This window comes from Spermophilus citellus, assembly GCF_964194105.1.
Source record: "Spermophilus citellus genome assembly, chromosome: 8".
In the NCBI taxonomy this organism is placed as follows: Eukaryota; Metazoa; Chordata; class Mammalia; order Rodentia; family Sciuridae; genus Spermophilus; species Spermophilus citellus.
In genome coordinates, this window is record NC_138189.1 from 153,197,103 (window position 1) to 153,221,353 (window position 24,251).

Genomic DNA, 24,251 nt, shown 5'->3' on the forward strand with positions numbered 1-24,251 from the left:
TTGTTTTTACCATTGTAGTTTATTTTTGGTTTTTTTGTGTACATGGGCTTGAACACGGGCACTCTACACTGAGCTACCACTCAGCCCTTTTTATTTTATTTCAAGATAGGGCCTTGCTAATTTGCAAAGCTGGCCTCCAACTTGTGATCCTCCTGCATCAGCCTCCCAAGTTGCTGGGCTCACAGACATGCACCATTGTACCCAGTCAGCTATCCTTTCTCGTCTTAATTTAAGAATTCCTTCTCATTAAGAAAAATATATGGGAGCTGGTAGAGTGCTTGCCTCACATACATAAGGCCCTAGGTTCAATCCCTAGCACCAAAAAAAAAAAAAAAGAAAGAAAAAGAAATAAAGATGTACAACTATTTATCCAGGTCCACAGTCATTTAAACACTATGATGCATCATCACAGGCTAAGATCAACTAACTGGTCCTGATACTTCATTATTTTCCAAAATAATGGCTTAAAATCAACTACCCTGAAAATAGGGCTATTCTGAAGAATCTAAATATCTAAATGACTCCCTGAAATGTTCCCACACAAGCTCTATGGTATAGAGTTAGGCAACTGAATACCACACTTTTCTTCTAATGGAGCAATTCTAAAACTCCCTAATGAAAACCGGCCCCACCTATTTCCTAGAAAGGCGGGGCAGCCATCTGTTCCATTCAGTATGTGCCCCAACAAGGCTACTAAATTTTCCACTAAGAAATGTAAACCATCTCTAAGTACTTGGTGAATCATCAAAGCACATGGATCTACCCTTAAGCAGTAAGAAATAACCTCTAGACTATAATAAGTACAGCCCACCATTACGTTACATATAATTATATACAATCTAATATTGTCCAGCTATTATTAAAAGTTTAGTTTGCAGCCTGTTCATTCCTCTATATACTTTATTCTAAATTCTGTTCCTGAATTATGCAAGATTAATAAGGTATTTATACCAAACTGTTCATTCCTACATTGCTACTTGGCATTATGTCTTTACCTTTGACAGCTTGTTGTTAAGAATATTGACCTTCATAGCAGGATTTCCTCAAGAAGCACACGAAATATATAATAAGCCCAAAGCTAACATTAACTCAACAGTGAAAAACTGGAACCCTGTCCTCTAAGATCCACAACAAGACAAGGATACCACTCCCACCATTTCTATGCAACAAAGTACTAATGTTCTTGCCATAAAAATAAGGAAAAAGAAGGAAAATGTTTGCTGATGAAATGAATTTAGAAATTAAATTTTTTAAAAATCCTCAAGATTTAAAAAAAAAACTACAGTACTGATAAATTCAGTAAGTTGCAAGATAAAAAATTATCATACAGAAATCAGAAGCATTTCTCTATGCTAATAAGAAACATTCAAAAGAACGATCCCATTTACAATAGCTTAAAAACTGAATACTTTTTTAAAAAATATTTTTTAGTTACATATAAGCACTATCTTTATTTTGTTTATTCATTTTTATGTGGTGCTGAGTATCAAACCCAATGCCTCAATGTACGAGGCAAGCACTCTACCACTGAGGCACAACCCAGCCCTTAAAACCAAATACTTAAGAATGAATTTAGCCAGAGACAAAACACTTGTACAATAAAAATTGTGAAACATCAATGAAAAAAGTCAAAGATGACAAATAAATGGAAAGATATTCCATGTTTATGAATTAGAAGAACACTGTTAAACTCTCCTTACTTTCCAAAAAAAAATCTACAGATTCAATGAATTCTTATCAAAAGTCTAAACATTAATTTTCATAGACACAGGAAAAATGATCCTAAAGTTCATATGAAACCATAAAAAAAAATTGCCAAGGAAATCATGAACAAAAAGAACAAATCGGGAGACATCAACTATTTGGTTTCAAACTACTCTAAAAAGTAATAGTATCTGCAACATCATGGTTCTGGCCACAAGAGACCACAGACAGAGGGAGTGCTCACAACAGGAAGGACCCCAGGCACCTGTGGTGAAGGACTCTCACTGCCCTGTAATAAGGAAACAATCTGATTCAGAAAAGGGCAAGGAACCCAAACAGACACTTCTCAAAGGACCTGACTTGCTAATCAATACAAGACGCAATGCCCAACATCAAGAACCATCAGGGATACACAAAGGGAATCTACAAGAGATGTCACCTGACACCAGTTAGAATGGCTACCCTCAAAAGACAGAAGAAAACCCTGCTGGCAAGGGTGTGGAGAAAGGGAACTCGTGTACACCACTGGTGGGATAAAAATGAGTGCAGCCTCTCGAGGAAATGTAGGGAGGGTTCCTCAAAAAGTAAACACAGACTTACCACATGACCCAGAAACTCCAATATTCCTGAAATTAGTGCATCAGAGAGATGTCTGTGCTCCTACCCTCACTGCAACACCATCCACAACAGCCAAGATGCGGAAATGATCTAACCATCCACCAGGTGGTGAATGAGTGAAGAAGGTGTGGAACACACATACAATGGAATACTAGCCAGCCTTAAAAAAGGAAAAAATTCTGTCATTTGTGACAGCCATGGGTGGAAATGGAGAACGTGCTAAGTGAATACATCAACAAAGAGAAAGCAAATACTGTCTGTTCTCACTTCTATGTGAAATCTAGAACTGAACTCAAAGAAGTAGAAAGCAGAATGTTGGTTACCAGAGACTGGGCAGTGGGGGTGGGTACAAGATGACAAATATAGAGCCTCAGTTATGCAGAAGGAATAAGATTGATTTTTTTTAAGATAAATTGTATTGTGTGGTGAGTACAATTAAACAATGAGTACTGTACATTTCAGAACTGCTATGAATAAGTTTCAAATACTCTTGCCACAAAATATTAAATGTTTAAGTTAATTAGCTTGATTTTATTATTCCACATTGTATTCAAAGTTAATAAGATCATTTTGTACCCTATAAATACATACAATAAGAATCTGTCAACACACAATAAAGAAAAAATTAAAGGAAAAACTTGTTTGACTGTTTCCATCACAGCTCTGCTACTTTTGATGTACACAAGGCTTAATGTTAGGAAATGGGTAAGACTATGTATGACAAGTAATTTGAAGCTAAGAAAGGGACAGCTGACAGAGCTGGTCAACTCCTAACATCACTGTAAAATAGACACCACTGGAAACCACTGGTAAACAGAAAAATAACAATCAAATCAAAACAATTCAAATATTCTTTAAAAACATAAAAATGTTAAAAACTTACATTTCTGCCCTGAATTATGGACAATAACAGATACGGAACGGAAAGATTCAAAACTTCAAAGCTATGCTAACATTAAAAGAGTAACAAAAAGAACTGAAAACACTGAAAGAAATGCCAACAGCAGGCCAGGAAGGTGGGAGCAGCCAGGCCAAGAGGGCGGTAGCTGAGCTCTGGGGACTAACCCTCAGTGTGTGACTGGAAGCTTTGACCGACCGCCTTTGCCATGACTTCTGAAAGGAGCTAAGCACCTGCCTGCCACAAGACATTCCTCCAAACCCTTCTCTATTGCTCCTTCAGCACCACAGTCAATCACATGCTGATTCATTCCTAAGCACCACAAGTCACACCAGCCACTGCACCTGCGCTTCCCTACCACCACACTGTTCTGGTGCTCCCTCCTCACCGCCAACACCATCATGCTGCTAGGCACGGGCACTCACAACAGCCTTCTACCTCCCACTCTGCCCCCTGCCACAACCTTGTGTGACAACTCAAAGCTGGAAATGTTTAAGATAATGCTCAGTGATGTTCCTCCACCCACACTCCCACTCCACTCCCCTTTAATTATGGTTGTTTACGGATATCTACTCCAAACAGATCTGAGCAGCACCCACTTTCTCATTCCTATTTTTTAATTCTTCCCTCAACATAAGAGAATAATCAATAAAATGAAAACAAAATAAATATCTATTAAAGATTTCTGTCAAAAACTATCTCTTTTATAAAGAACTTCAGTCAGTTACTCTTGACCTCATTCACATATTCTGATAAAGAGCAATCCCCTCTAAGAAGATGTAACACTTCATGATAAAATAAGGTTAACTACTTTCTTTAAAAAATATTTGTAAATGATATAAGATTGTAGTTCTCAGGGCTGAAAAAGAACCACTTTCCAGCAGAAAAGCTCTGGATTCAATGCCCAGCACCACCAAAAACACAAAAAAGAAAAACAGAGATTTGTTATGTATTAGCTATGAAAACTCTATAGCAAGCAATCCCATTAAGCTTATCCTCTGGATAATGTGAATGTCTTCATTCCTCTCAAACATTATAATCGCTGTTTGTGATGAGAATTTCCAAACCTACTTAGACCTACTTAGACCTTACTGGCAAGAATGTTTTTATGGCTGGTGTATAACAAGATCCCTAGCACCACAAAACACACACACACACACACACACACACACACACACACACACACACACAGAGCTTAATAATATAAGGAGAATTAGACTCAAAGTGAGCAGAACAAGGTTTTTATTCTAGCACTACAATTTATAATCACAGGAATTTCTACTTCTTAATCTGCAAAACAAAGGGTTTTGAAACCATTAGGGAATTTCCAAACTGACAAGAGGCTTTAAACTCAAGTGTTTTTGAAACTGTGTTCTCTGGAATCCTGGTATAAACAGTGCACGGGGAGACAGCAGGCCCAGCGGGCCTCTTCCACTACTTCCCAACTTCCTCATTCCTCTAAAGCTTTCTTCCTTCACATGAACACTGAAAATAATTTAACATAAAATTCCTAATATGCAAGAAGTTACATTTTTCTTTTAAAATCATAAAACAGTTATATAAACAAAGAGGATTTTTGTTCAGCTACACTGTAATCTGTTAACAACATAGCTTATGTTAATGAAACATAAAAACAAGAAGTTTAAGTCAAAAGAGCAAATTATATAACCAATGTACTGCAAGACTAACAGAAAAATACAATCCTAAAGTAAACCCATTTCTAAGGAACAAACTAGATAGACTTTACAAACTGCATCAGAGGTAGACACACTAGGTCAGCTCACTATCAAGTGGATGGGTCAAAAGTTGGGACGAATCAAACAGACTTGGCTCCTAGGAAAGACTTTTAACCACCTACGCATTATAAGCAAATCTGTAGCATACCTTTACTTAAATGCTACCTTTATGGCTTACAGCCAAGTAAAATACAAAAACAATCAAGAATATTTTCTCCACAAAACTTGCATGGATAATAATGTAGAAAAATGTGTCAACGTTTAGAATGTTATTCATATTTATAAGAAGACAAAACTTAAGATTCCCAGTACACAAACATATTGACAAAAAGAACAATTTTCTCCCTGAGAATGTTTGCAGCAATTATGAAGACTTGGTTATAATGCTACTTGAATAACAGATATTCTCAAATCCCAGTCTAAAGACTTCTGATTACAGACAGCATTCTAAATGACAGATGGGAAACTGCAAAAGGCCATTTCAAATGCCCTCACAATACTTTTCCATAGGATAAAACTTAAATATCAGTTCAAACTTATCTAATGAACAACTCCAGCTGTTAAAAACTTTTCCCAAACGCGAAGCCTGCCCATTATTCTAATTTCTAATCATTGTGATTTCATTAATTCTACAGATGCCAAACACCAACCCTTCATGCCAACCTCATCAAGAAAGAGTGTATCATACACACACATACACACACACACACACACACACACACACACACACACACTCTATATAAGGGGGTGCAGGAGTCACATGGGGAAGGGAGTAATGTCAAAAGGACAAACAGTGAGATCTAAAGGAATTTAGGCTGGCTCAAACTTGTGAAAAGCACATAAACTTTTACAATTTTAAATCTATTTTATTGTAGAAATAAAGTTATAAATGATGGTAAAATGCCTAGGTGAGCCCACCAAAAACCAAAAAAAAAAATCAACATTTAATTGGAAAGTTCCAAAATGACATGGAGAATCTAACCCTCATTTCAGAATCCTGACATGGAGGCAGAGTTCCATGGTAAAGCACCTGCCTAGTATGCACCAGGCCCTGGTTTGATCCCCAGAACTACAGGGAGGGAAAAAATGGACTCAGAATCTCAACATGATCAAGTGCAAGAAACAGATGATCCTGATAATGAACAAAAGGCAGATTTTGTTAAAAATCTTTTTAATATCCTTTTCAGACCCTATGCTATGACGCCCCACCTACAATTTTCGAGAACATTAGTTCTCAAAAGTATGAGGCCTTTGGTGGAATCCCCAGACCCCTTTCCAGAGGTCCAAAGTGTTCAAACTATATCCATAATATTATCGAGATTTGACTATTTCACATTCTCCCATGAGTGGATAGTGGAGTTTTTTCAAAGGGTATAGGACAGATGGCACTTCAACAGAATGAATACAGACGCAGAGGTGAAATTCCAGTTGTCTTCTATTCAGTGGAACATTAGAGAGACAAGTACAGGCACATTTGTAATCCCAGCTACTTGGGAGGCTGAGGCAGGAGAATCATAGTTCAATGCAGGTCTCAGCAATTTAGTAAGACCCTATTTCAAAATTTAAACATTTAAAAAATGGCTGAGGATGTAGCTCAGTAGTAGAGTACCTGTCTAGCATACATGAGGCCATGAGTTCAATCCCTAGTACTAAATACAGGAGAAATATCTGAAAAGCATAAAACAATGCTATTAAATTATTTTTTGGTTTTGGAAGTTATTTTCATAAATTGTGTTTTTAATATTTAATGGATATCAATATTCTCAATGAATAAAAAGTATTTCTAAAATAATCAGCTTAATTTTTAATGCAGTAAATACAGACAGACAGAACTCACATAAGTTAAGTGCTTTGGAATCCCCAATTATTTAGATGAATGTAAAGGGTTCTGAGATCGAAAGTCTGAGAAGCACAATTCTAGAAAATAAAGACAGGGCCTACTCTCCTTAAAGCCACTTGTACAGTTAATGTAGAAAGAGGCTTGGGGCAAAGACAGGAGCTGTTCCAGAACATGAAAGATGGCTTGGAAGCAAACTCTGATGGCGAGAGCAAGCCCAGTGCAGCCTGGGGCCTGCACTGCCCCTCTCTTCACCGTAGGCTCACTGAGGAGTCAGAACCAGTGGCAGGTGGGGTAGAATGACCAAAGCCACAGGAGCTGAGGGGATGGTGTCAAGGCGCACTAGGTCCACAGACAGAACAGGAGGGAAGGCTAGACGCGTGGGTACAGGGTAACCCTGCAGGAACAGCAGGTTCAAGTTACTGGACATAAGCAGGCGGCAGGAAAGCTATGGACAAATTTTCAATGAATCAGTGGTAAAACTGAGTTCTCTAAACATTGCTGCTCTTATAAACATCCATTATAAGATGTGCAACAGTTAATGTAGAAAGAGGCTTGGGGCAAAGACAGGAGCTGTTCCAGAACATGAAAGATGGCTTGGAAGCAAACATTTAAATATCTGTAAATGAAAACTTTGCTGTGACTGAAAATTTTAAACATTGGAAAAATGAACACTTACCATGTTGTTTCTGCTTGGGGTTATACATTTTCCACCACCGAAAAATGATAAATCCATCTTGAACTCTAAGAAAAGTAGATTACAAAAATGAGAAGTAGCAATTTACTTAACTCATTTCTAAATTAGGTAGACTTTGAAAACAAAGAAAAAACAAAATTCTCAAAAGAGTACTAGCATACATAAATAGACATCTTTTTTTTCTGAACAAAATATTTTATAGCCTTCCAGTTAAAAAAGGAAAAGAGACATATGTAGCTCTAAATTAGGGAGGGAATTCTTCTTGAAAATTCTTTACTGACAAAAATTATATATATTTATCACATATGTATTATTTTGAAATTGTTCTAATTGGGTAAAGTGTAAATACTACATTATATGTAACAGGAAAATGAAGTGCTAAAAATTATTGCATTTTAAATAATATTTTTTAAATATAAAAATTAAATAGATAAGCCAAATTTTAAAAGGGGATATGATATTAGCACACTAAAGGGAAACTTTTAAAGATACTTCTTCATTTCTCTAAATGATCTATCACCTCATGCTCCAAAAGCATGTACTCATAACCTCTTTTCTTTTCTTTCTTCTGATTTGGAAATATTTTAGAATAGCACAGAAGCTGCTTCCTACAGCTTTAAGTGAGGCAGGAGAGGAGTACTGACAAATCCTAGCACCTCTCAATTAATGCCAAATTTTCAACTAAATAAGTAACAAATACTAAGAGGAACAAAAAGGATGCAGGCCTTTCTTCAAGGCTTATGGAAGAGGAGATTGCAAACATTACAATTTCCTATTACGTTCAGATTTGTATTTCTTAAAAGTAAAATTAGAGTTGTAACAGATGCTAAATAATTCTATGAGCTTATCTCTAAAGAGGAGCTAAAAATGGACGAGACTTTAATGACCAATGTTGATAATGGATGGTCAACATCTCTGAACTTTGTATTTTATTACAAATAACCACCAGGAATTCTACATCAGAAATGGTTAGGCAGCCAGGCGTGGTGGCGCACACCTGTGATCCCAGTGGCTCCAGAAGCTGAGGCAGGAGGACAGTGAGTTCAAAGCCAGCATCAGCAACTTAGCAAGGCCCTAAGCAACTCAGGGAGACCCTGTCTCTAAATAAAATATAGCTAAATTAATCCAATGACAGAACCATTTTAAAAGATCAATTCACCAAGTATGATTTTTTTGAGATAGGGTCTCTGTATTGCATTGGCTGCTCTCAATCTCCTGGGCTCAAATGATCCTCCCACCTCAGCCTTCTGAGCAGCTGGGACTACAGGCACATTCCACCACACCTAACTCAAGAAAATGATTTTAACCTTTGGCTTACTTGAAGAAGTCATATTAAATAAAACATCGTAAACAGAACATTTTTACAATATTTCATGTTTTGAGTCCTTTTTAAATGGTGTTACCTAATAGACATGTCTTCTGTGATGTAATAGATTTCACGAACCATGACTTTTCCAGAAAGAACAGAGAAAGAGAAGGATCCTGTTGTAGGAGAGAAGAATAACAGTAATTGATTATTTTATATTGTAATTCTTATATATGATAAAGCACCTAAAGCTTAAAATCTTAAGCATTCAATTTAATCGATAATTAATCTCTTCACACTCCATTCCTATCCTTATAGTATTACAGATTTTCCAGTTTTATTATTAGTAATATACAACACCAGGATACACCCTGACATAATCACAACAGCATGGAGTCCACCCTGCTCCAGTTCAGTCCCCAGCACTCACCCTCCACACTCCATCAATCCCAATTCAGTCAATTCAATCTTTACTTAATTTTAAGTAAAGTTTACTTCTTTTCCTTTTATTAGTGTCCTATGGATACACTGATGCTGGGACCCACCATGCCACATCCATGTATGCATATTAGAAATGTCGGTCAGATTCATGCCCTGTTCTTCCCTTTTCCTGTCCCTTCTTTCTCCTCCTCAATCCCCTTCATCTACTCTCCTGATCCTTCCTCTCTTTTGATGAAATTCCCTCTTCCCCTTTTTGTCCCGTTTCATTTATTTGTTGTAGTTGCCGCCTTCTCCCCTTATTTTGGATTAGCTTCCACATATCAGAGAAAACAATCACCCTCTGACTTTTGGGAACTGGCTTGTTTCATTTAGCATGATGGTCTCCAGTTCCATCCATTTATCAGCAAGTCCCATAATGTCCTTCTTCTTTATAGCTGAGAAATACTCCATAGTGTGTATAGACCACCTCTTCTTTATCCATTCATCTGCTGAAGGGCACCAGGTTGACTCTATGGCTTGGCTTTTATGAATTGTGCTGCTATAAACATTGATGTGGCTGCATCACTGTAATATGCTGATTTAAAATCTTTGGGATATAAATTGAGGAGTGGGATAGCTAAATCATATGATGGTTCCATTTGTAGTTTTCTGAGGAATTTCCATTCTACTTTCCAGAGTTATTGTACTAATTTGCAGGTGCACCAGCAACGTGTGAGTGTACCTTTCCCCAACAACCTCATCAGCATTTACTGTTCATATTCTTGATAATTGCCATTCTGACTGGAGTAAGATAAAATCTCAGTGTAATTTCAATTTGCATTTCCCTGATTGCTCTCTAGCAAGAGATGTTGAATATTTTTTAACATTTTTTGGCCAATTTTATTTCTTCTTTTGAGAAATGTCTATTTAATTCTTTTGCCCATTTATTGATTGGCTTATTTGTGGGTTTTGTTGTTTTGTTTTGTTTTTTGCTTTGTTTTTGGTGCTAAGTTTTCTTAGTTCTTTGTATATTCAGAATATTAACTGCCCTATCTTAGAAGCAGGTGGCAAAGATGTTCTCCATTCTGTAGGCTCTCTCTTCATGCTTGTTTTCTTTGCTATGCAGAAGCTTTTTTGGGGCGGGGATGGGGGGAAGTAGGGGACTGAACTCAGGGGCACTTGATCACTGAGCTACATCCTGAGCCCTATCTGTATTGTATTTAGAGACAGGATCTGAGTTGCTTCGTGCCTGTCATTTCTGTGCTGAAATACTGGAGTGTTGGACCTACTTTTTCTTCTAGCAGTTGCAGGGTTTCTGGTCTAATTTCTAGGTCATGACTTCCATTATTCTTTGACCATTTTAACAAAAATTGTCATATGTGTAATCACTATGTACTGAGCAACTAACCACTACCTGAGAACATTGGTTTAAGTAGGAAATTTATGTGGCTAATTCCCTTAAGTATATATACTCAGCCATTAAAAAATCAAAGCAATAACCAATTCACCATCCATCAATTTCAATCACTGGATTAACCAAATTAATGGAAGGTGACTTATGTTTGAGATAAGTTTTATTTATGTCCACTAAGGTATCCAAATATAAGAAAGATGAGAACGGTTCTATCCAGTCAGCCCTCGTCCCACTTTCCCAAATACATTCTTCTATCTACCTGCAAACTTTTTACCATTAAATAATCAGAAATTAAGCTAATAAAGCAGGGCACAAAGTGAAATACACAGGATGATCTCATCTTACAGATGTTAAAAAAAAATAACTACAACTTTGAACATCCAAAATTTAATATGGAAGGTGACTTCTATTAAGAAATTCTATGATACTAGGAATTGAAACCGGGGCCCTTGAGCATGCTAAGCAAGTGCCTAGTCCTTTTTGTATTTTATTTTGAGACAGGATTTTCTCAAATTGCCCAGGCTGACCCCAAACTACCAATCCTACTGCCTCAGCCTCTGGCATTGCTGGAATTAGATGTATGCACCCCACACCTGGCTCCATGTTTTATATGTGTCTAAACTTTTAAAATACTTTTAATAAGCATCTTTTCTAAGTTAAAAAAAAAGTCAAAAAGTTACTATTCAAGCACGATAAAAAAGTAAGAATGGGGTAAAAGACAATAATCAAATGGTAATTCATCTCTAGTCATGGAATGCTGCATGAGAGAGAAGGCGTTAAAGACGGTTTCAGCTCTCACAAAACAAAGGCTAAGCTGGTATGTGTTTATAAAATATAGATTTATAATACACATCTTAAGTTTATGTGGAAGAAAAATAATTCTGTGTTAGACAAACTTACCAATATGGATATAGCCATGCTTGTACAATCTGTTAAGAACCAATGTTAAAATAAGACCAACATTCCGAGAATTATAATATGTGAGATAAATGATCCATCCACAGGACAAAATAGTAGCTGTTGGGAGGGGGAAAAAATGATAAGATTTACTTCCATACGGTAATTTGTCCTCTTAAAATTTAGTACCTGGAATTTTATAACTAGAGGTTGATTCTACCTTATCCAATCTTCCTCTAGAGATCTTTTCAGTCATTAGCCAGAAAAACATTTCCCAATCAGTTCAGTTAAATCATGTTCAAGTATAACTTTCTTTTTTTTTTTTCTTCTTCCCTGTTTACTTTTTCATTGCTTTGTACTGTTTTAGTTGCTAAACATGTAATGAGTTCTGGGAAGAGAAAGCCCATATTTGTGAACAACTGGAAAAATATCCACCTCTATTAGCAAAATGCTCACACATAATTTTATTCCTAAGCTATTTCCCAAAACAGGCTACAATCACTTGAAAAACAATGAAAACTGAAGATATTTTTAAATCAGAGACAAGTCAGTTTTTTTAAGTCAACAATCTTTGCTTGAAAAAAATCAGAAAAGTCAGAATTTTCATCTAAAAGCACACTTATCAACAGATCATCTTATACTAAATATTTTGCAGTAATTTTTGCTGTAACAGTAACCCACTTCTGATGGATACTATCAAATATGCTACAGTAAATGATATTCAAATTTGACTAGTTTTTTTATAAAAAGTTTAGTTACCTATAAAAGCTGTATTCCCCCCAAAAATGAGATCATGAGTATACAAAAATATACATGAATATACAAAAAGCATAGCACAAGAAAGCATTTTGTTTCGATAATAAATATTCCTTTATTTGTCCTTTCTAAAAGTATGTAACTATCTTCTATATTTGGGAAAAAATAATTTAAAGTTCACATGTGTAACCTTTTAGCAATATCACTTGAAGTTCCTAACGTTTTAAAAGGTATGTGAAAAAACAGTCAAGAGAGAGTCATAATAAAATGTAATAATTCTCAGGGTAACAATTTTGTTGTTGGAAATTACTATAATCTGCCCAAAAGATTATTTCTAAAAACTCTTATTAAAAAGTTATTTTGATGCTATGACACTGGATTGTAAGTTTAAAGTTATTTTGTACAAATTTTTACTATAAATCACTGTTTCAGCAGCAGGTTGTTATGGGCCCTTCAGAAATACAGAAGGCATCTGCTGAGAAATATGCTTTTAATACTACATATCTTGTGGCCTTTTCGCTTTAGCATGACCTCAACCACACTTTGAACATCATAAGGCCCCTAGTAAATCAGAGGGAATTAAAAAAAATAATTAACTCAATGATTTTATTTATTGCTATTGTTGTTTTGTCCTTAAAGAATGTTGGTATATAACAGAATAAAGTCAGAAATCCTCAGTGATAGAAAGGGGACACATGAGTATTAAGGAAGAATTCTGTCCTTAATTAAACCAGAAGGTAACCTCCAACACTTCTTTTATGAAGTTCTCATCCATACTATTATTTGGTATTTCATTTTACTTTTTTAACTTCCTTTAATAATTTATAGGAGTTCAACTCCATCAAACAGAAAATGGTAACTCGATTACCACGAGGTGTTTATAAATCATTAAGTATTTTAAATTCTTCTACATTCACTGTAGCCTGGCCCATAGCCCAGCCCCACCCTTTGTGCTGTCCTCAGAGAAAGACAGCTGGGTAGTTTAACATCTGCAGGCCTCAAGTGCCCAACAAACTTAAAGAAAAAAAAAAAACCTACCTTCACACAACTGCAACAAGCTGTGCCATCAGGCACACAGATGACCAACAATGTCACCACCCTCACTCTCCTACCTCACCCTTCCTGCTTTCCTCTCTAGCATTCCAGTTCCTGAGCCAAAGTTCAAATCAAATATAACACTTTCATGAAAATTTCCTGGGCAATAACAGCCTATGGTAATCGCTCCCTTTCCTGCTATTATTTCTCTATTTCTTCCTCTCATTCATTCATATTCATTCACTCATATTCCCCACCCTCTGCTCTCCTACCATTTAGTTATATTCTGTTTTGAACTATTTGCGTGCACCTAGAAAACGTCTAGGATATTATACAAAAATTACAAATAGCAGAGCCCACTACCAGGTACACAAGGAGTGAGAATACATATTAAAAGATCAATCAGGCATATACATTCTATTCTACTATAAAAACAGACCGACTATGAGGATTTATTACTTCTATAGTTAAACAAATGAAAGTGTTCATTTGTGTCTGTTGAGTACAGGTAAGGAAGGTGACCTTTTTTTTAATACTTTTATTTTACTTATTTATTTTTATGTGATGCTGAGAATCGAACCCAGCACCTCGCACATGCTAGGCAAGCACTCTATCACAACCCCAGCCCAAGGAAGGTGATCTTAAATAGGAAAAGGACCTCAAGTGCAATGTCTTTTTCCTCCTCCCATCACCCCTGCCTAAGATAAGGTGGAGCCTGAGAAAAAGTACAGTGCTTTCCAAAGAGGCTTCCAGAGTAAATACTCAAGAAACACAGAGAGATTAAAATCTTTACTTAAAATAAATAAATGGTATTCTAAGTATCGCAACTTCAGTTAACCACTGCTTACAACCTAGCAGTCCTTAAACCATACGTAAAACACAATGAAGCACAGGAAAATACATTTTTACTTACCAACAAGGAGCCAAACAACATTGGAATTGTGTTCTGTAAGAAAATCTTCTAATTGAGTGATACTAGGAACAATACTGTCATTTTTCCTTTGATCCATTACTGAAGTTTTTCCAGAATAGCATTTAAAGGCCTAAAAGAGGTCAAAGGTTAAATTTAGAATCAAAATTTTAAAATTCCCAGAGAATCATGTAAGGGTGGAAGTGAATTTAATATTAAATCAATTTGTTTCTTTAAATAATGAGAATGTGAAAATACAATAAACAACAATCTATATTTCTGTCTGAAATATAAGACATCAAATTTGTAACATCCTGATTTTAGCATTCTAAATATGAGTGCAGACTAAGGGAGATATGATTATTTTTAAATCTAATAAGAAATATCTATATTAACAATAAAAAGGAGTACATGTTAATCATGTAAACAAATTCACCCACTCTGTCTCAAAAGCCGCCACTTAATAATAATTATATTTTATATTAAGTTACATAAATTCCTCTTAATTGCCATCATTTCTGGGTATTCGTTATTCCGTGGGGAAATCATCTTCCCAGTTCAAATTCACTCTGGATAGAATCTGAACAATAAGCAGATCTCCTGCTATCAGATGCTTAGGATAAACTACAATATACTGTCAAATTGTCACCAGATATGACAAATGTGTGTATATTACATACATACATACACACACACACACACACACACACACACACACACACAAGCAGGATGAGAATATTTGGATTACAAGAAAGAATTAAAAGGGGTTAGGGTTGTGGCTCAGTGGTAGAGCACTTGCCTAGCATGTGTGAGGCACTGGGTTTGAGTCTCAGCACTGTATATAAATAAATGAATAAAGATTCATCAACATTTTAAAAAAATTTATTTAAAAAGAAGTAAAGTTCTTATGATTCAAAAAAGCTGTTAATACAGTAACAACATGATTAAACCAACCTACCTGTAACAAAATTATAATAAACCAGAAAAGAGGGAAAAACTAGATTTAATCATAAGGAGACTGCACAGTTAATATTCCTTTAAGAGTAATAGAAATGGGTGATATAAAAAATAGAAAAATAGTAGATTTTTCCTGGATGTAGAAGAATGTGTGATGACAATATTTTCATTGAAATTCACCATAGCTGACTTTTAATCTTTTAAACATATTTTCTGCTTATTCACCAATTTTGGAATAAGTTAAAAACTGGAAGAGACAACACTGGCAGGTATCATCCACAACAGACTATAATGTTCCATATTCCACATTGCCCAAATCATAGTATGACTTACAGAGACAAATTAAACACTTCTTCAAAACATAAGACCTCAATAACAAAAAGCTTTCAAATAACAGTGGTATAAAAATTAAAAGGCAAAAAAGCTACAGAAGATTAAGACTGTTTTCATTTTTTAATAATCCTTTATATTCTACAGTGTAAGGATGAGTAAAATACGCTTTCATATTTTTCAAAGCTTTAAAAAAGTCTATGTCAACCAGTACCTTAAAATTTGGTGATTCATTTTCTGCTTTCATTCTTTTTACTTTTTTAAACAAAAATAAAAAAAAATTTAAAGGGAGAAGATTTTTTTTCAGAAGAAAACATTCACCCAGAATATATTATATATATATTTAATTGCTTTTATTTTTTCAATATATGACAGTGGAATACATCATAATTCTTATTACACATATAGAACACAATTTTTCATATCTCTGTTTGTATATAAAGTATGTTGACACCAATTCATGTCTTCATACATGTACTTTAGATAATGATGTCCATCACATTCCTCCATCATTGCTAACCCCCTGCCCCCTCCCTTCCCCTCCCACTTCTCTGCCCTATCTAGAGTTCATCTATTCTTCCCATGCTCCCTCTCCCTACCCCTCTATGAGTCAGTCACCTTATATCAGAGAAAACATTCACCATTTGTTTGTTTGTTTGGGGTGGGGGGGGGGGATTGGCTAACTTCACTTAGCATTATCTTCTTCAATTGCACCCATTCACCTGCAAATACCATGATTTTATTCTCTTTTATTGCTGATATTCTCTTTTATTGCTGACATTCCATTGTGTATATATGCCACATTTTTTTAATCCATTCATCTACTGAAGGGCACCTAGGTTGGTTCCACAGTTTAGCTATTGTGAATTGTTCTGCTATAAACATTGATGTGGCTGTGTCCCTGTAGTATGCTGTTTTTAAGCCCTTTGAGTATAGACTGAGGAGAGGAATGGCTGGGTCAGATGGTGGTTCCATTCCAAGTTTTCCAAGGAATCTCCATACTGCTTTCCATACTGACTGCTTTCCATATTGGCTGCACCAATTTGCAGTCCCACCAGCAATGTATGAGTGTGCCTTTTTCCCCACAAAATGTGAGAAGATATTTTAAAAACAAGCTACAAATATTATATATTTTTATATATTCCATATTGGGCCACTGAGTCTCCCTCTCTTCACATGAATAGATGTGTGCTTTACTCCTCTCCACTTACAGCTTTTAGACTGAATTATCCAGGAAAGATAGAGGAAGAGGAAACAAACACTTTTATGATGGTTGGATACTATGAAATAAACCTCTCATACTTACTTTTAACATCCTGAAGACTGCCTAGCCAGCACACCCCAAGGAGGAAAAACATACAGACTCCTAGGGGGTGTTAAATGAGGAAAGTGTCTTGGCAATCAGGTCTCTACATAAAAAAGGGCATTTGTTTCTAATCAAACCCAAGAAGTGGTGATCTATCCAGATCCAAGTCCTCAACCAAACTCACCACTACATCCTGCTACACCAACTCACAGCCAAAAGGAACAGTGTTCAAGCTGCAGAGATGGAAAACTGCAGTAATGCAGTTTAACCAACTTTTCCCCAAATACTAGATTAATGCAAAGCCTTTAAGAGAAATCAACAAATACTTAAAAAAAAAAAAATACTTTTAAGTATTGGCTCAAAGTTCCTAAAGGCCCTTAAGCAGAGGAGCATATTCTGGTATAAGGAGTATCCAGAGAGCTCTGCTTCCTAGTGGCCATTCCTGAGCTGCTTTTCTCCGCCACATCCTTCTGCCATGATGTGCTGACTCACTTCCTATGTGCTCAGTCAAGTTAGTAGTGCCCCAACAGCTGTCCAGGAAGAACAAGTGGAGCCTGATACAAGGACCCACTGCACAATCTTCAAGGAACAGATGTGAATAGAAAAGGAATGTTTGCTTCTTCTTTACCCTTCCTGGACAATTCAGTCTAAAAGCTGTAAGTGGAGAAGAGTAAAGCACACATCTATTCGTGGGGAAGAGAGGGAGACTCAGTGGCCCAGTATGGAATGTCACAACTTCAAAGGGTAGGTTTAGAATCCTGTTGTGTGGACAGGCTTATTGCCAGAGGCAGCAGCTCAGCATGTCAGATCCAGAGCAGGAAGAGAAGGACACACTTGCAGGAAAGAGGCCAGGGGCAGGGTGTGGAACCCAAGTGGAAGGAGGTGCAATGGCAAGGAGAAGCCATCCAGCTCAAGCTCTTGGAGCCCAAGAGGAGGAAAAGTCGCTGCGGCAGTGTTCTCCAAAAGAGCACGTGCACACAAAGGGCAACGGGTGCTGCGTGTCAGCATCCAGAGGAAGGCATCAAACCTGAGAGGCACGAGGGCTGCCAGGGAGGACGGGATGTGGGAACAGGAGCAGGAGGAGGACCTCCACTTGGAAGATGGCCCGGAAAGAGGGGAGAAGGGTTAGTCAATAGCATATAAAAGGACAATGGGGTCAAGTTTCTCACTGTTGCAGGATGCGCAAAGAAAGAGAATCTGAAGGAACCCTGGAGGCTCGATGAGAAGTGGAGGAATGGTTTTCAACATAAACAAATATAGAAATAAACAGAGTTGTAAATCTGTCTGTGTGTGTGTGTGTGTGTGTGTGTGTGTGTGTGCAAGTTCACTAACAGGTGTAAATAAAAGCAACACCCCACTAAAAATGACAAACATCTTGCTTCTAAAAACCACGCTCCGTTCAAAGACGTATCATAGCCCCTAGAAGAAATGACCCACAACTAAGGCAGGGAAAGTGAAGAGGAGCCTTGTTTTCAAAAAAGCTAAGAACAGCTCCAAGGATGACAGGAACATGTGAAAAGGACACAGCCAGCTTCAAGAGATTTCTAAGCACAAAATCTAGGACAACTTAAAAATAAATTACAGAAATGGATTACAACCCATTTAATATGAAAGGTATCACAAACCCATACCAACACACAAAATCAAGTCAACACTGACTGGCAACAGGAGAGTCGTCACCTCAAAGTACTCTCCCTAAAATACTTATTAATGACAAAGGAGAAGAGGTGCCCTGAGAAAGCCAACAGTTAATTAAGTGATCAAAGTAAGAACCATCAGTAATGGGATAAATCAAAACTGTGTGCCTCGTGACAGAAAGGTTCCACTCCTGTGATACTTAGGCCAAAGATGCCCGAGACTTGCATCTCATCATAGATTACGATCAGTAGGTTGTATTCATCTTGTATTCACAATGGTAATGAGTTTTTTTAACATAGTCAGTGTATCCAAATATATCATTTTAAATGGTACTTTAGCTATTATTTAATAACTAATCTACATGTTATGAAACATGCACTATCAATATTTTTATGATTCAACAATATCTTCTTTATTCTTCCTTAAATTAGTGTTCATTTCAAATCTTTTCTCTAGCATTAGAAAAGGGGTGTAATTTTTAGCATAAGAATGTTCAATAGTTGAAACAAACATTATAAAAACTACAAATTTATCAAACTTCCTTATTTACCACCTCTGCTACTGCCACCATTTTATGAAATATCCTTCCAATTGCTCAATGGGTAATGCTACAGTTGAAACAGGAGAAATAAATTATTGTTCTATTGAACCTTAAGATGACTATAGATAATAACATGCTATATTTCAAAAAACCTAGAAGAAAGCATTTTGTATATTTTTGCTCAAAGAATGGTAAATGTTTAAGGAGATAAATGTGTTTACTCTGTTTTGAACATTGCACAACATATACATATACAAAACATCACATGGTAACCCATAATATGTACAATTTTTATGTACTGAAACATTCACTAGATTTTATGTACTGAAACATGTAAAGAAATATTCTCTTTCAAAATAAATTACCCATAAAATTCTAGAAAACATTAAAAACTATCTTATTTCTCTCCCATTGGATAAAAGAAATAAAAATATCTAACATCCACTACTTGCAACCAACAAACTTTTAGAGAATTTTGAATATTTATTTGACCCTTCAAAAAGGGAGGCCATGCTAGAATAAAAATCAATAAGAAAAGTACACATAATCTGATAGAAAAATGAATAAAATATTCAAACAAGTAATTCTCAAAGAAAGATACTAACATCATTAGTGATTAGAGATAAATACCATTTGTCATCCATCAAGGAACTAAGTAAAAACTGCAAGCAACTATGCTGGCAGATGTTTAGGAAAATGGGCACTTATACAGACCTAATGGGAAGAAAGTGTCTTAGACAAATTTGGGAGGGACTCCTGCGGATCAAACCCAGGACCCTGCACATGCTAGGCAAGTGCTCTTCCACTGAGCTACATCCCCATCACTCAAGTGGTGGATCTTTCAGAAGAAAAATGTATCAGATACTATAAAAACTATAAATGTGCATAGATGTTCTGTCTGGGACATTCTAATTTTATAACTCCATTCCTCAAAAATACTTCCTCAGGCACAAAAATGTTTTTTCAAGGACAATCACAGAAGTATTATATGTAATGAACCAAGAAATCAGGAGAGAAATATCAATAAGAAAATATTTAAATTATGGTATACCCTTACTACAAAGTAATATGTAGCCTTTTTAAAAGAATGAGAGACTTCCAATGGGGATTGGGACATGTCTGGGAGGAAGGCAACCTGGTCGAATAAAGCAAGCTGAGGAGCAAGATATACAGAGTCCCACTTATGTTTCTTAAAAACCCAACTCACAACTGTACATATGTACAACATATTTTACATATAATTTGTTACAGATACACAGATATAAGTCTCTTTGGAGAGGGGCAGGATTTACTGGGGATTGAACTCTGGGGCACTTGACCACTGAGCCACATCCCCATCCCTATTCTAAATTTTATTTAAAGACAGGGTCTCACTGAGTTGCTTAGCACCTCATTTTTGCTGAAGCTAGCTTTGAACTCCTAATCCTCCTGCCTCATTCTCTCAAGCCATTGGGATTACAGGCATGTGCCTCCACACCAGATATGATTCTTTTAACCTACAAAAACATTAGCAAAGCTAAGCAAGAGTCACCTTTGGGAGAAACAGAGGGAGGAGACTTGTGGAAAGAAGCAGTCATGAAGCAGGACTTTCTATTCTTGACATAGGTACTGTCCAACTGTTTTACAAATGGCATGTGATAGTTCTACAATCACAAAGAAAAGGGAGCATGAGGGCTGGAGGATAAAACAAGACAGATGGGAAAGGTTTTTTTTGTTGTTGTGGTTCTGTTTTGTTTTGTTTTTAACACAAGCATACATCTCTTAGCCTCTCTCTCCTTACAACCATGGCCAAAAATACCAACCTGGTTACCTATCATTCGACCATCACATCTTTTTAGGTTCTTAAACACTTGTCAAAAAAAAAAAAAAAGGGCTGGGGATGTGACTCAGTGGCAGAGCACTTGCCTAGCATGCATGAGGCCCTAGATTTGATCCCCAGCACTACATGAGAAAAAAAAAAGAAATGGAAAATAACCACTGAGCATTATCAAGCCCAGAAGTCTTCGTTATTTGTTGCATAACCTGAAAAAAAATCAATCAACATTTTAGTATAGAACTACTCTCTATGACAGCTACACAGGAGGCTGAGGCAGGAGGATCACAGTAAGAGGCCAGCCTGAACAATTTAGCAAGACCCTGACTCAATTTTTTTAAGGCAAAACAAAGGAGAAGAAGGAGAACAAGAGTATGAGGAGGGGTTGGGTGGAAGCTCAGGGATAGAGCGCATGAAGAAGAACAGGACAGAACATCTTTATCCAAAGTGAAGTTTCAGGGAGTGTTTAACTGTTTCTAACATGACACAAGTAGTCTGAGTGCTCACCAATGGCTCAGACTCAATTTTTTTAAAAAAGGCTGGAGATGTAGCTCAGTGGTGGAGCACTTGCCTATCATGCCTGAGGCCCTGGTTCAATCCCCAGGACTGAAAAAAAAAAAAAAAAAAAAAGAATTATTTTACATGCTAGCCTTTAGTGTATGAATGGGAGGAGGCATGCCTGTGTTACAGGAGGAGGAGAGGATTTCTACAAAGAAGGCAAAGAACACCAGAAGGGAAGACCAGAGGAAGGGAAAGAGAGAGGCAGCTGTAAAGGAAAACAGTAAAACCAAAAGGCCCTGCTTCACACTCCATTGCTCCAGAAGGAGCCCACTGTTTGGATTGAAAGCATGGACTGTATACCAAACCACCTGGGTTCAATAGCAGTTGGCATTATAGCTGTGTAACTGTGGGCAAAATGCCCAACATCTCTGTGCTGTTTCCTCGTGTGTACAATGAGGACATTAACAGTACCTACTTCCTAAAGCTTATGTGGGGACTTGATGAGCTCACATAGACAGGCCACCTAGAACACTGCCTGGCACATGACGGACACGGTAAAGGCTTGCTAACAGCAGCCAATGCTATTGTGCCTTGAGCACAAGAGACTGCTCATTAGGAACACTCTGCTGAGCGCTGCTTTTTGACCACTGAGATGTGCTAGGCTCGCACTCCCAGGACAAGCCAGCAATGCCAGACTCGGTGTCAGCGAGGGCCAGGAAGCCAGTGCACGGCACTTAATCTCCCTTGTCTGGGCTGGCGATAAGGCAGACATTTTATCTGGCCTCTGAGAGTCCCCCAGTGCGAGGAGCTGCAGATGCCCTGAGTGGTGACTGCAGCGCAATGCCCTTTACTGGCACTGCTTCCCCACTCCCCTACCAGTGCTTTCTAAAACCATGCCCCAGGTAAACTACCTGCACTTAAGTACTTTTTCAGGGTTTGCTTCTGGGGAAATCTAAACCCAACACGCTATTTTTTTATAACTAGTCCTAACAAATCAGAGGACAACCTGTGCTTCAGAAGAGACCATGAATCCATTCTATTTAAAGCACACGATATTTAATAAAAATATTTAAGAGCACTCGTGGGTGAGGCACTGGGTTCCATTCCCAACACCACAAAAAAATTAAAATTAAAATTAAAAAAGTAGTAAAGAGAATTGTTAACATTTAGTTAACCTAACTCCAAGTATAAAAAAATAAGAAAAAAAATTAATCATACTCAAATCCCTCATACAATAAAGCCACAAATCTGCACACCATTATAAACAGATTTCCTGGATTTCGTCACTGTGGCTTTCCAGAAGTTCTGCCAGTGATGCGCTTGTAACCATCGGGCTTCCATGTCGCCTACCCACAGGCCGGACTGAGCCTTGTCACCTGTGACAGAACACTCACTCAGAGGAAAACTTGTCAACTGTCCCATATGTGCACCTGCATGATAAACTCTCTGGAGGTACGTTCAGAGTAACCAAATTCAAAGCCATCTATCCCCTCCTTACCAATGAGTAAACAGCTAGCTTACCCAAAGATCTCAGTGAACACCAACACAGAAGAACCGTCTAGACAGACTGCTTCTCTTTCCTACAGCACAAGGACATCCCAAAACAAAAGTCAAGTGAAGAAGAACAGGACACAACATCTTTATCCAAATGAAGTTTCAGGGAGTGTTTAACTGTTTCTAACACGACACAAGTAGTCTGAGCGCTCACCAATGGCTCAGATGACATGATGGCTGATGACTTTGGGATGCTCCTCCCAACTCCATGATGCTATACAAAGAAGTATACAAAACACAGAAGGGTCTACTGCAACTGGACATCTCATAAAAAATAAATATGTGGGCTGGGGCTATAGCTCAGTTGGTAGAGTGCTTGCCTAGCACATGTGAGGCACTGGGGTCCATCCTCAGTACCACATAAAAATAAAATAAAGGTATTGTGTCCATCTACTATAAAAAATACTTTAATAAATAAATATGTAAGCTTTATACATTTAGGATGGTACTGAAATAAATTTATAAAAAGTTGGAATTACTGATTGGGTGCATAGTGATTTGAAGGGCCCTCTCTGCCCCCAAAAATTTTACTCATCAGAATCAGAGCCTCAAGTTCCACCATTTATTCCTTTAAATAGAATACTAATCAAGTCTCTTTTAAAATGCAAATACATCTTTATGATAAATCATGCTTATTTAACCATGAGGATATGTTTTGAGAAATGCGTAGTCAGACAATTTTGGTTTTGTGCTAATATCAGAGTGTACTTACACAAACCTAGATGGGATCACCTTCTATACACCTAGGCTATATGGCACAGCTTGCTGCTCCCAGGCTACATACCTATACAGCATGCTACTGAATACTAAAGGCAATTCCAACACTTTGGTTAATTATTTGTGTGTTTAAATACAGAAAAATAACAGTAGAAATATGGTATAAAAGATTTTTTAAAAACAGTACCTCTGTGGAGGGCACTTCCCATGAATGGAGCTTACAACTTAGAGTTGCTCTGGGTGAGGCAGGAGGGGGTGGTGAGCCAATGTGAAAGCCCGGGGACTTCATTCATACCACATGGCAGACTTCAACAACACCGTGAACTTGGGCTACACTAACGTGTAAAAAACAGTTTTCTTTCTTCAATAATAAATTATCCTTAGCTTACTGCAATTTTTTACTTTTTCTAACTTTTTGACATTAACACTTTGCTTAAAATACAAGCACTTTGGTATACATATACAACAGAGTTTTACTCATCCATCGAAAAGAATGAAACAATGGCATTTACAGGTAAATGGACAGAACTAAAGAAAACTATGCCTAGGGAAATAAGCCAGACTCAGAAAAATCAAGGGTCAAATGTTTTCTCTCATATGTGGAAATTAAAGCAAAACAAAGGAAAGAAGGCAGTTGAGGAAGAAATCAAATATCATAAAAAGATA

General features: G+C 37.0%; 1 protein-coding gene across 11 annotated transcripts in view; it reads right to left on the minus strand.

The window, feature by feature from the left end:
• BLTP1 (bridge-like lipid transfer protein family member 1) overlaps nt 1-24,251 on the minus strand; it is a 360,418-nt gene that overhangs the window by 168,033 nt on the left and 168,134 nt on the right. For all 11 annotated transcript variants that reach the window (XM_081303434.1, XM_081303435.1, XM_081303429.1 and 8 more), the window contains 4 exons: nt 14,232-14,361; nt 11,531-11,647; nt 8,894-8,972; nt 7,473-7,537 (listed from right to left, as the gene is read on the minus strand). In XM_081303434.1, the coding sequence (XP_081159560.1) occupies nt 7,473-7,537; nt 8,894-8,972; nt 11,531-11,647; nt 14,232-14,328 (358 nt within the window). In that variant the 5' untranslated portion in view covers nt 14,329-14,361. The remainder of the gene's footprint in view (nt 1-7,472; nt 7,538-8,893; nt 8,973-11,530; nt 11,648-14,231; nt 14,362-24,251) is intronic.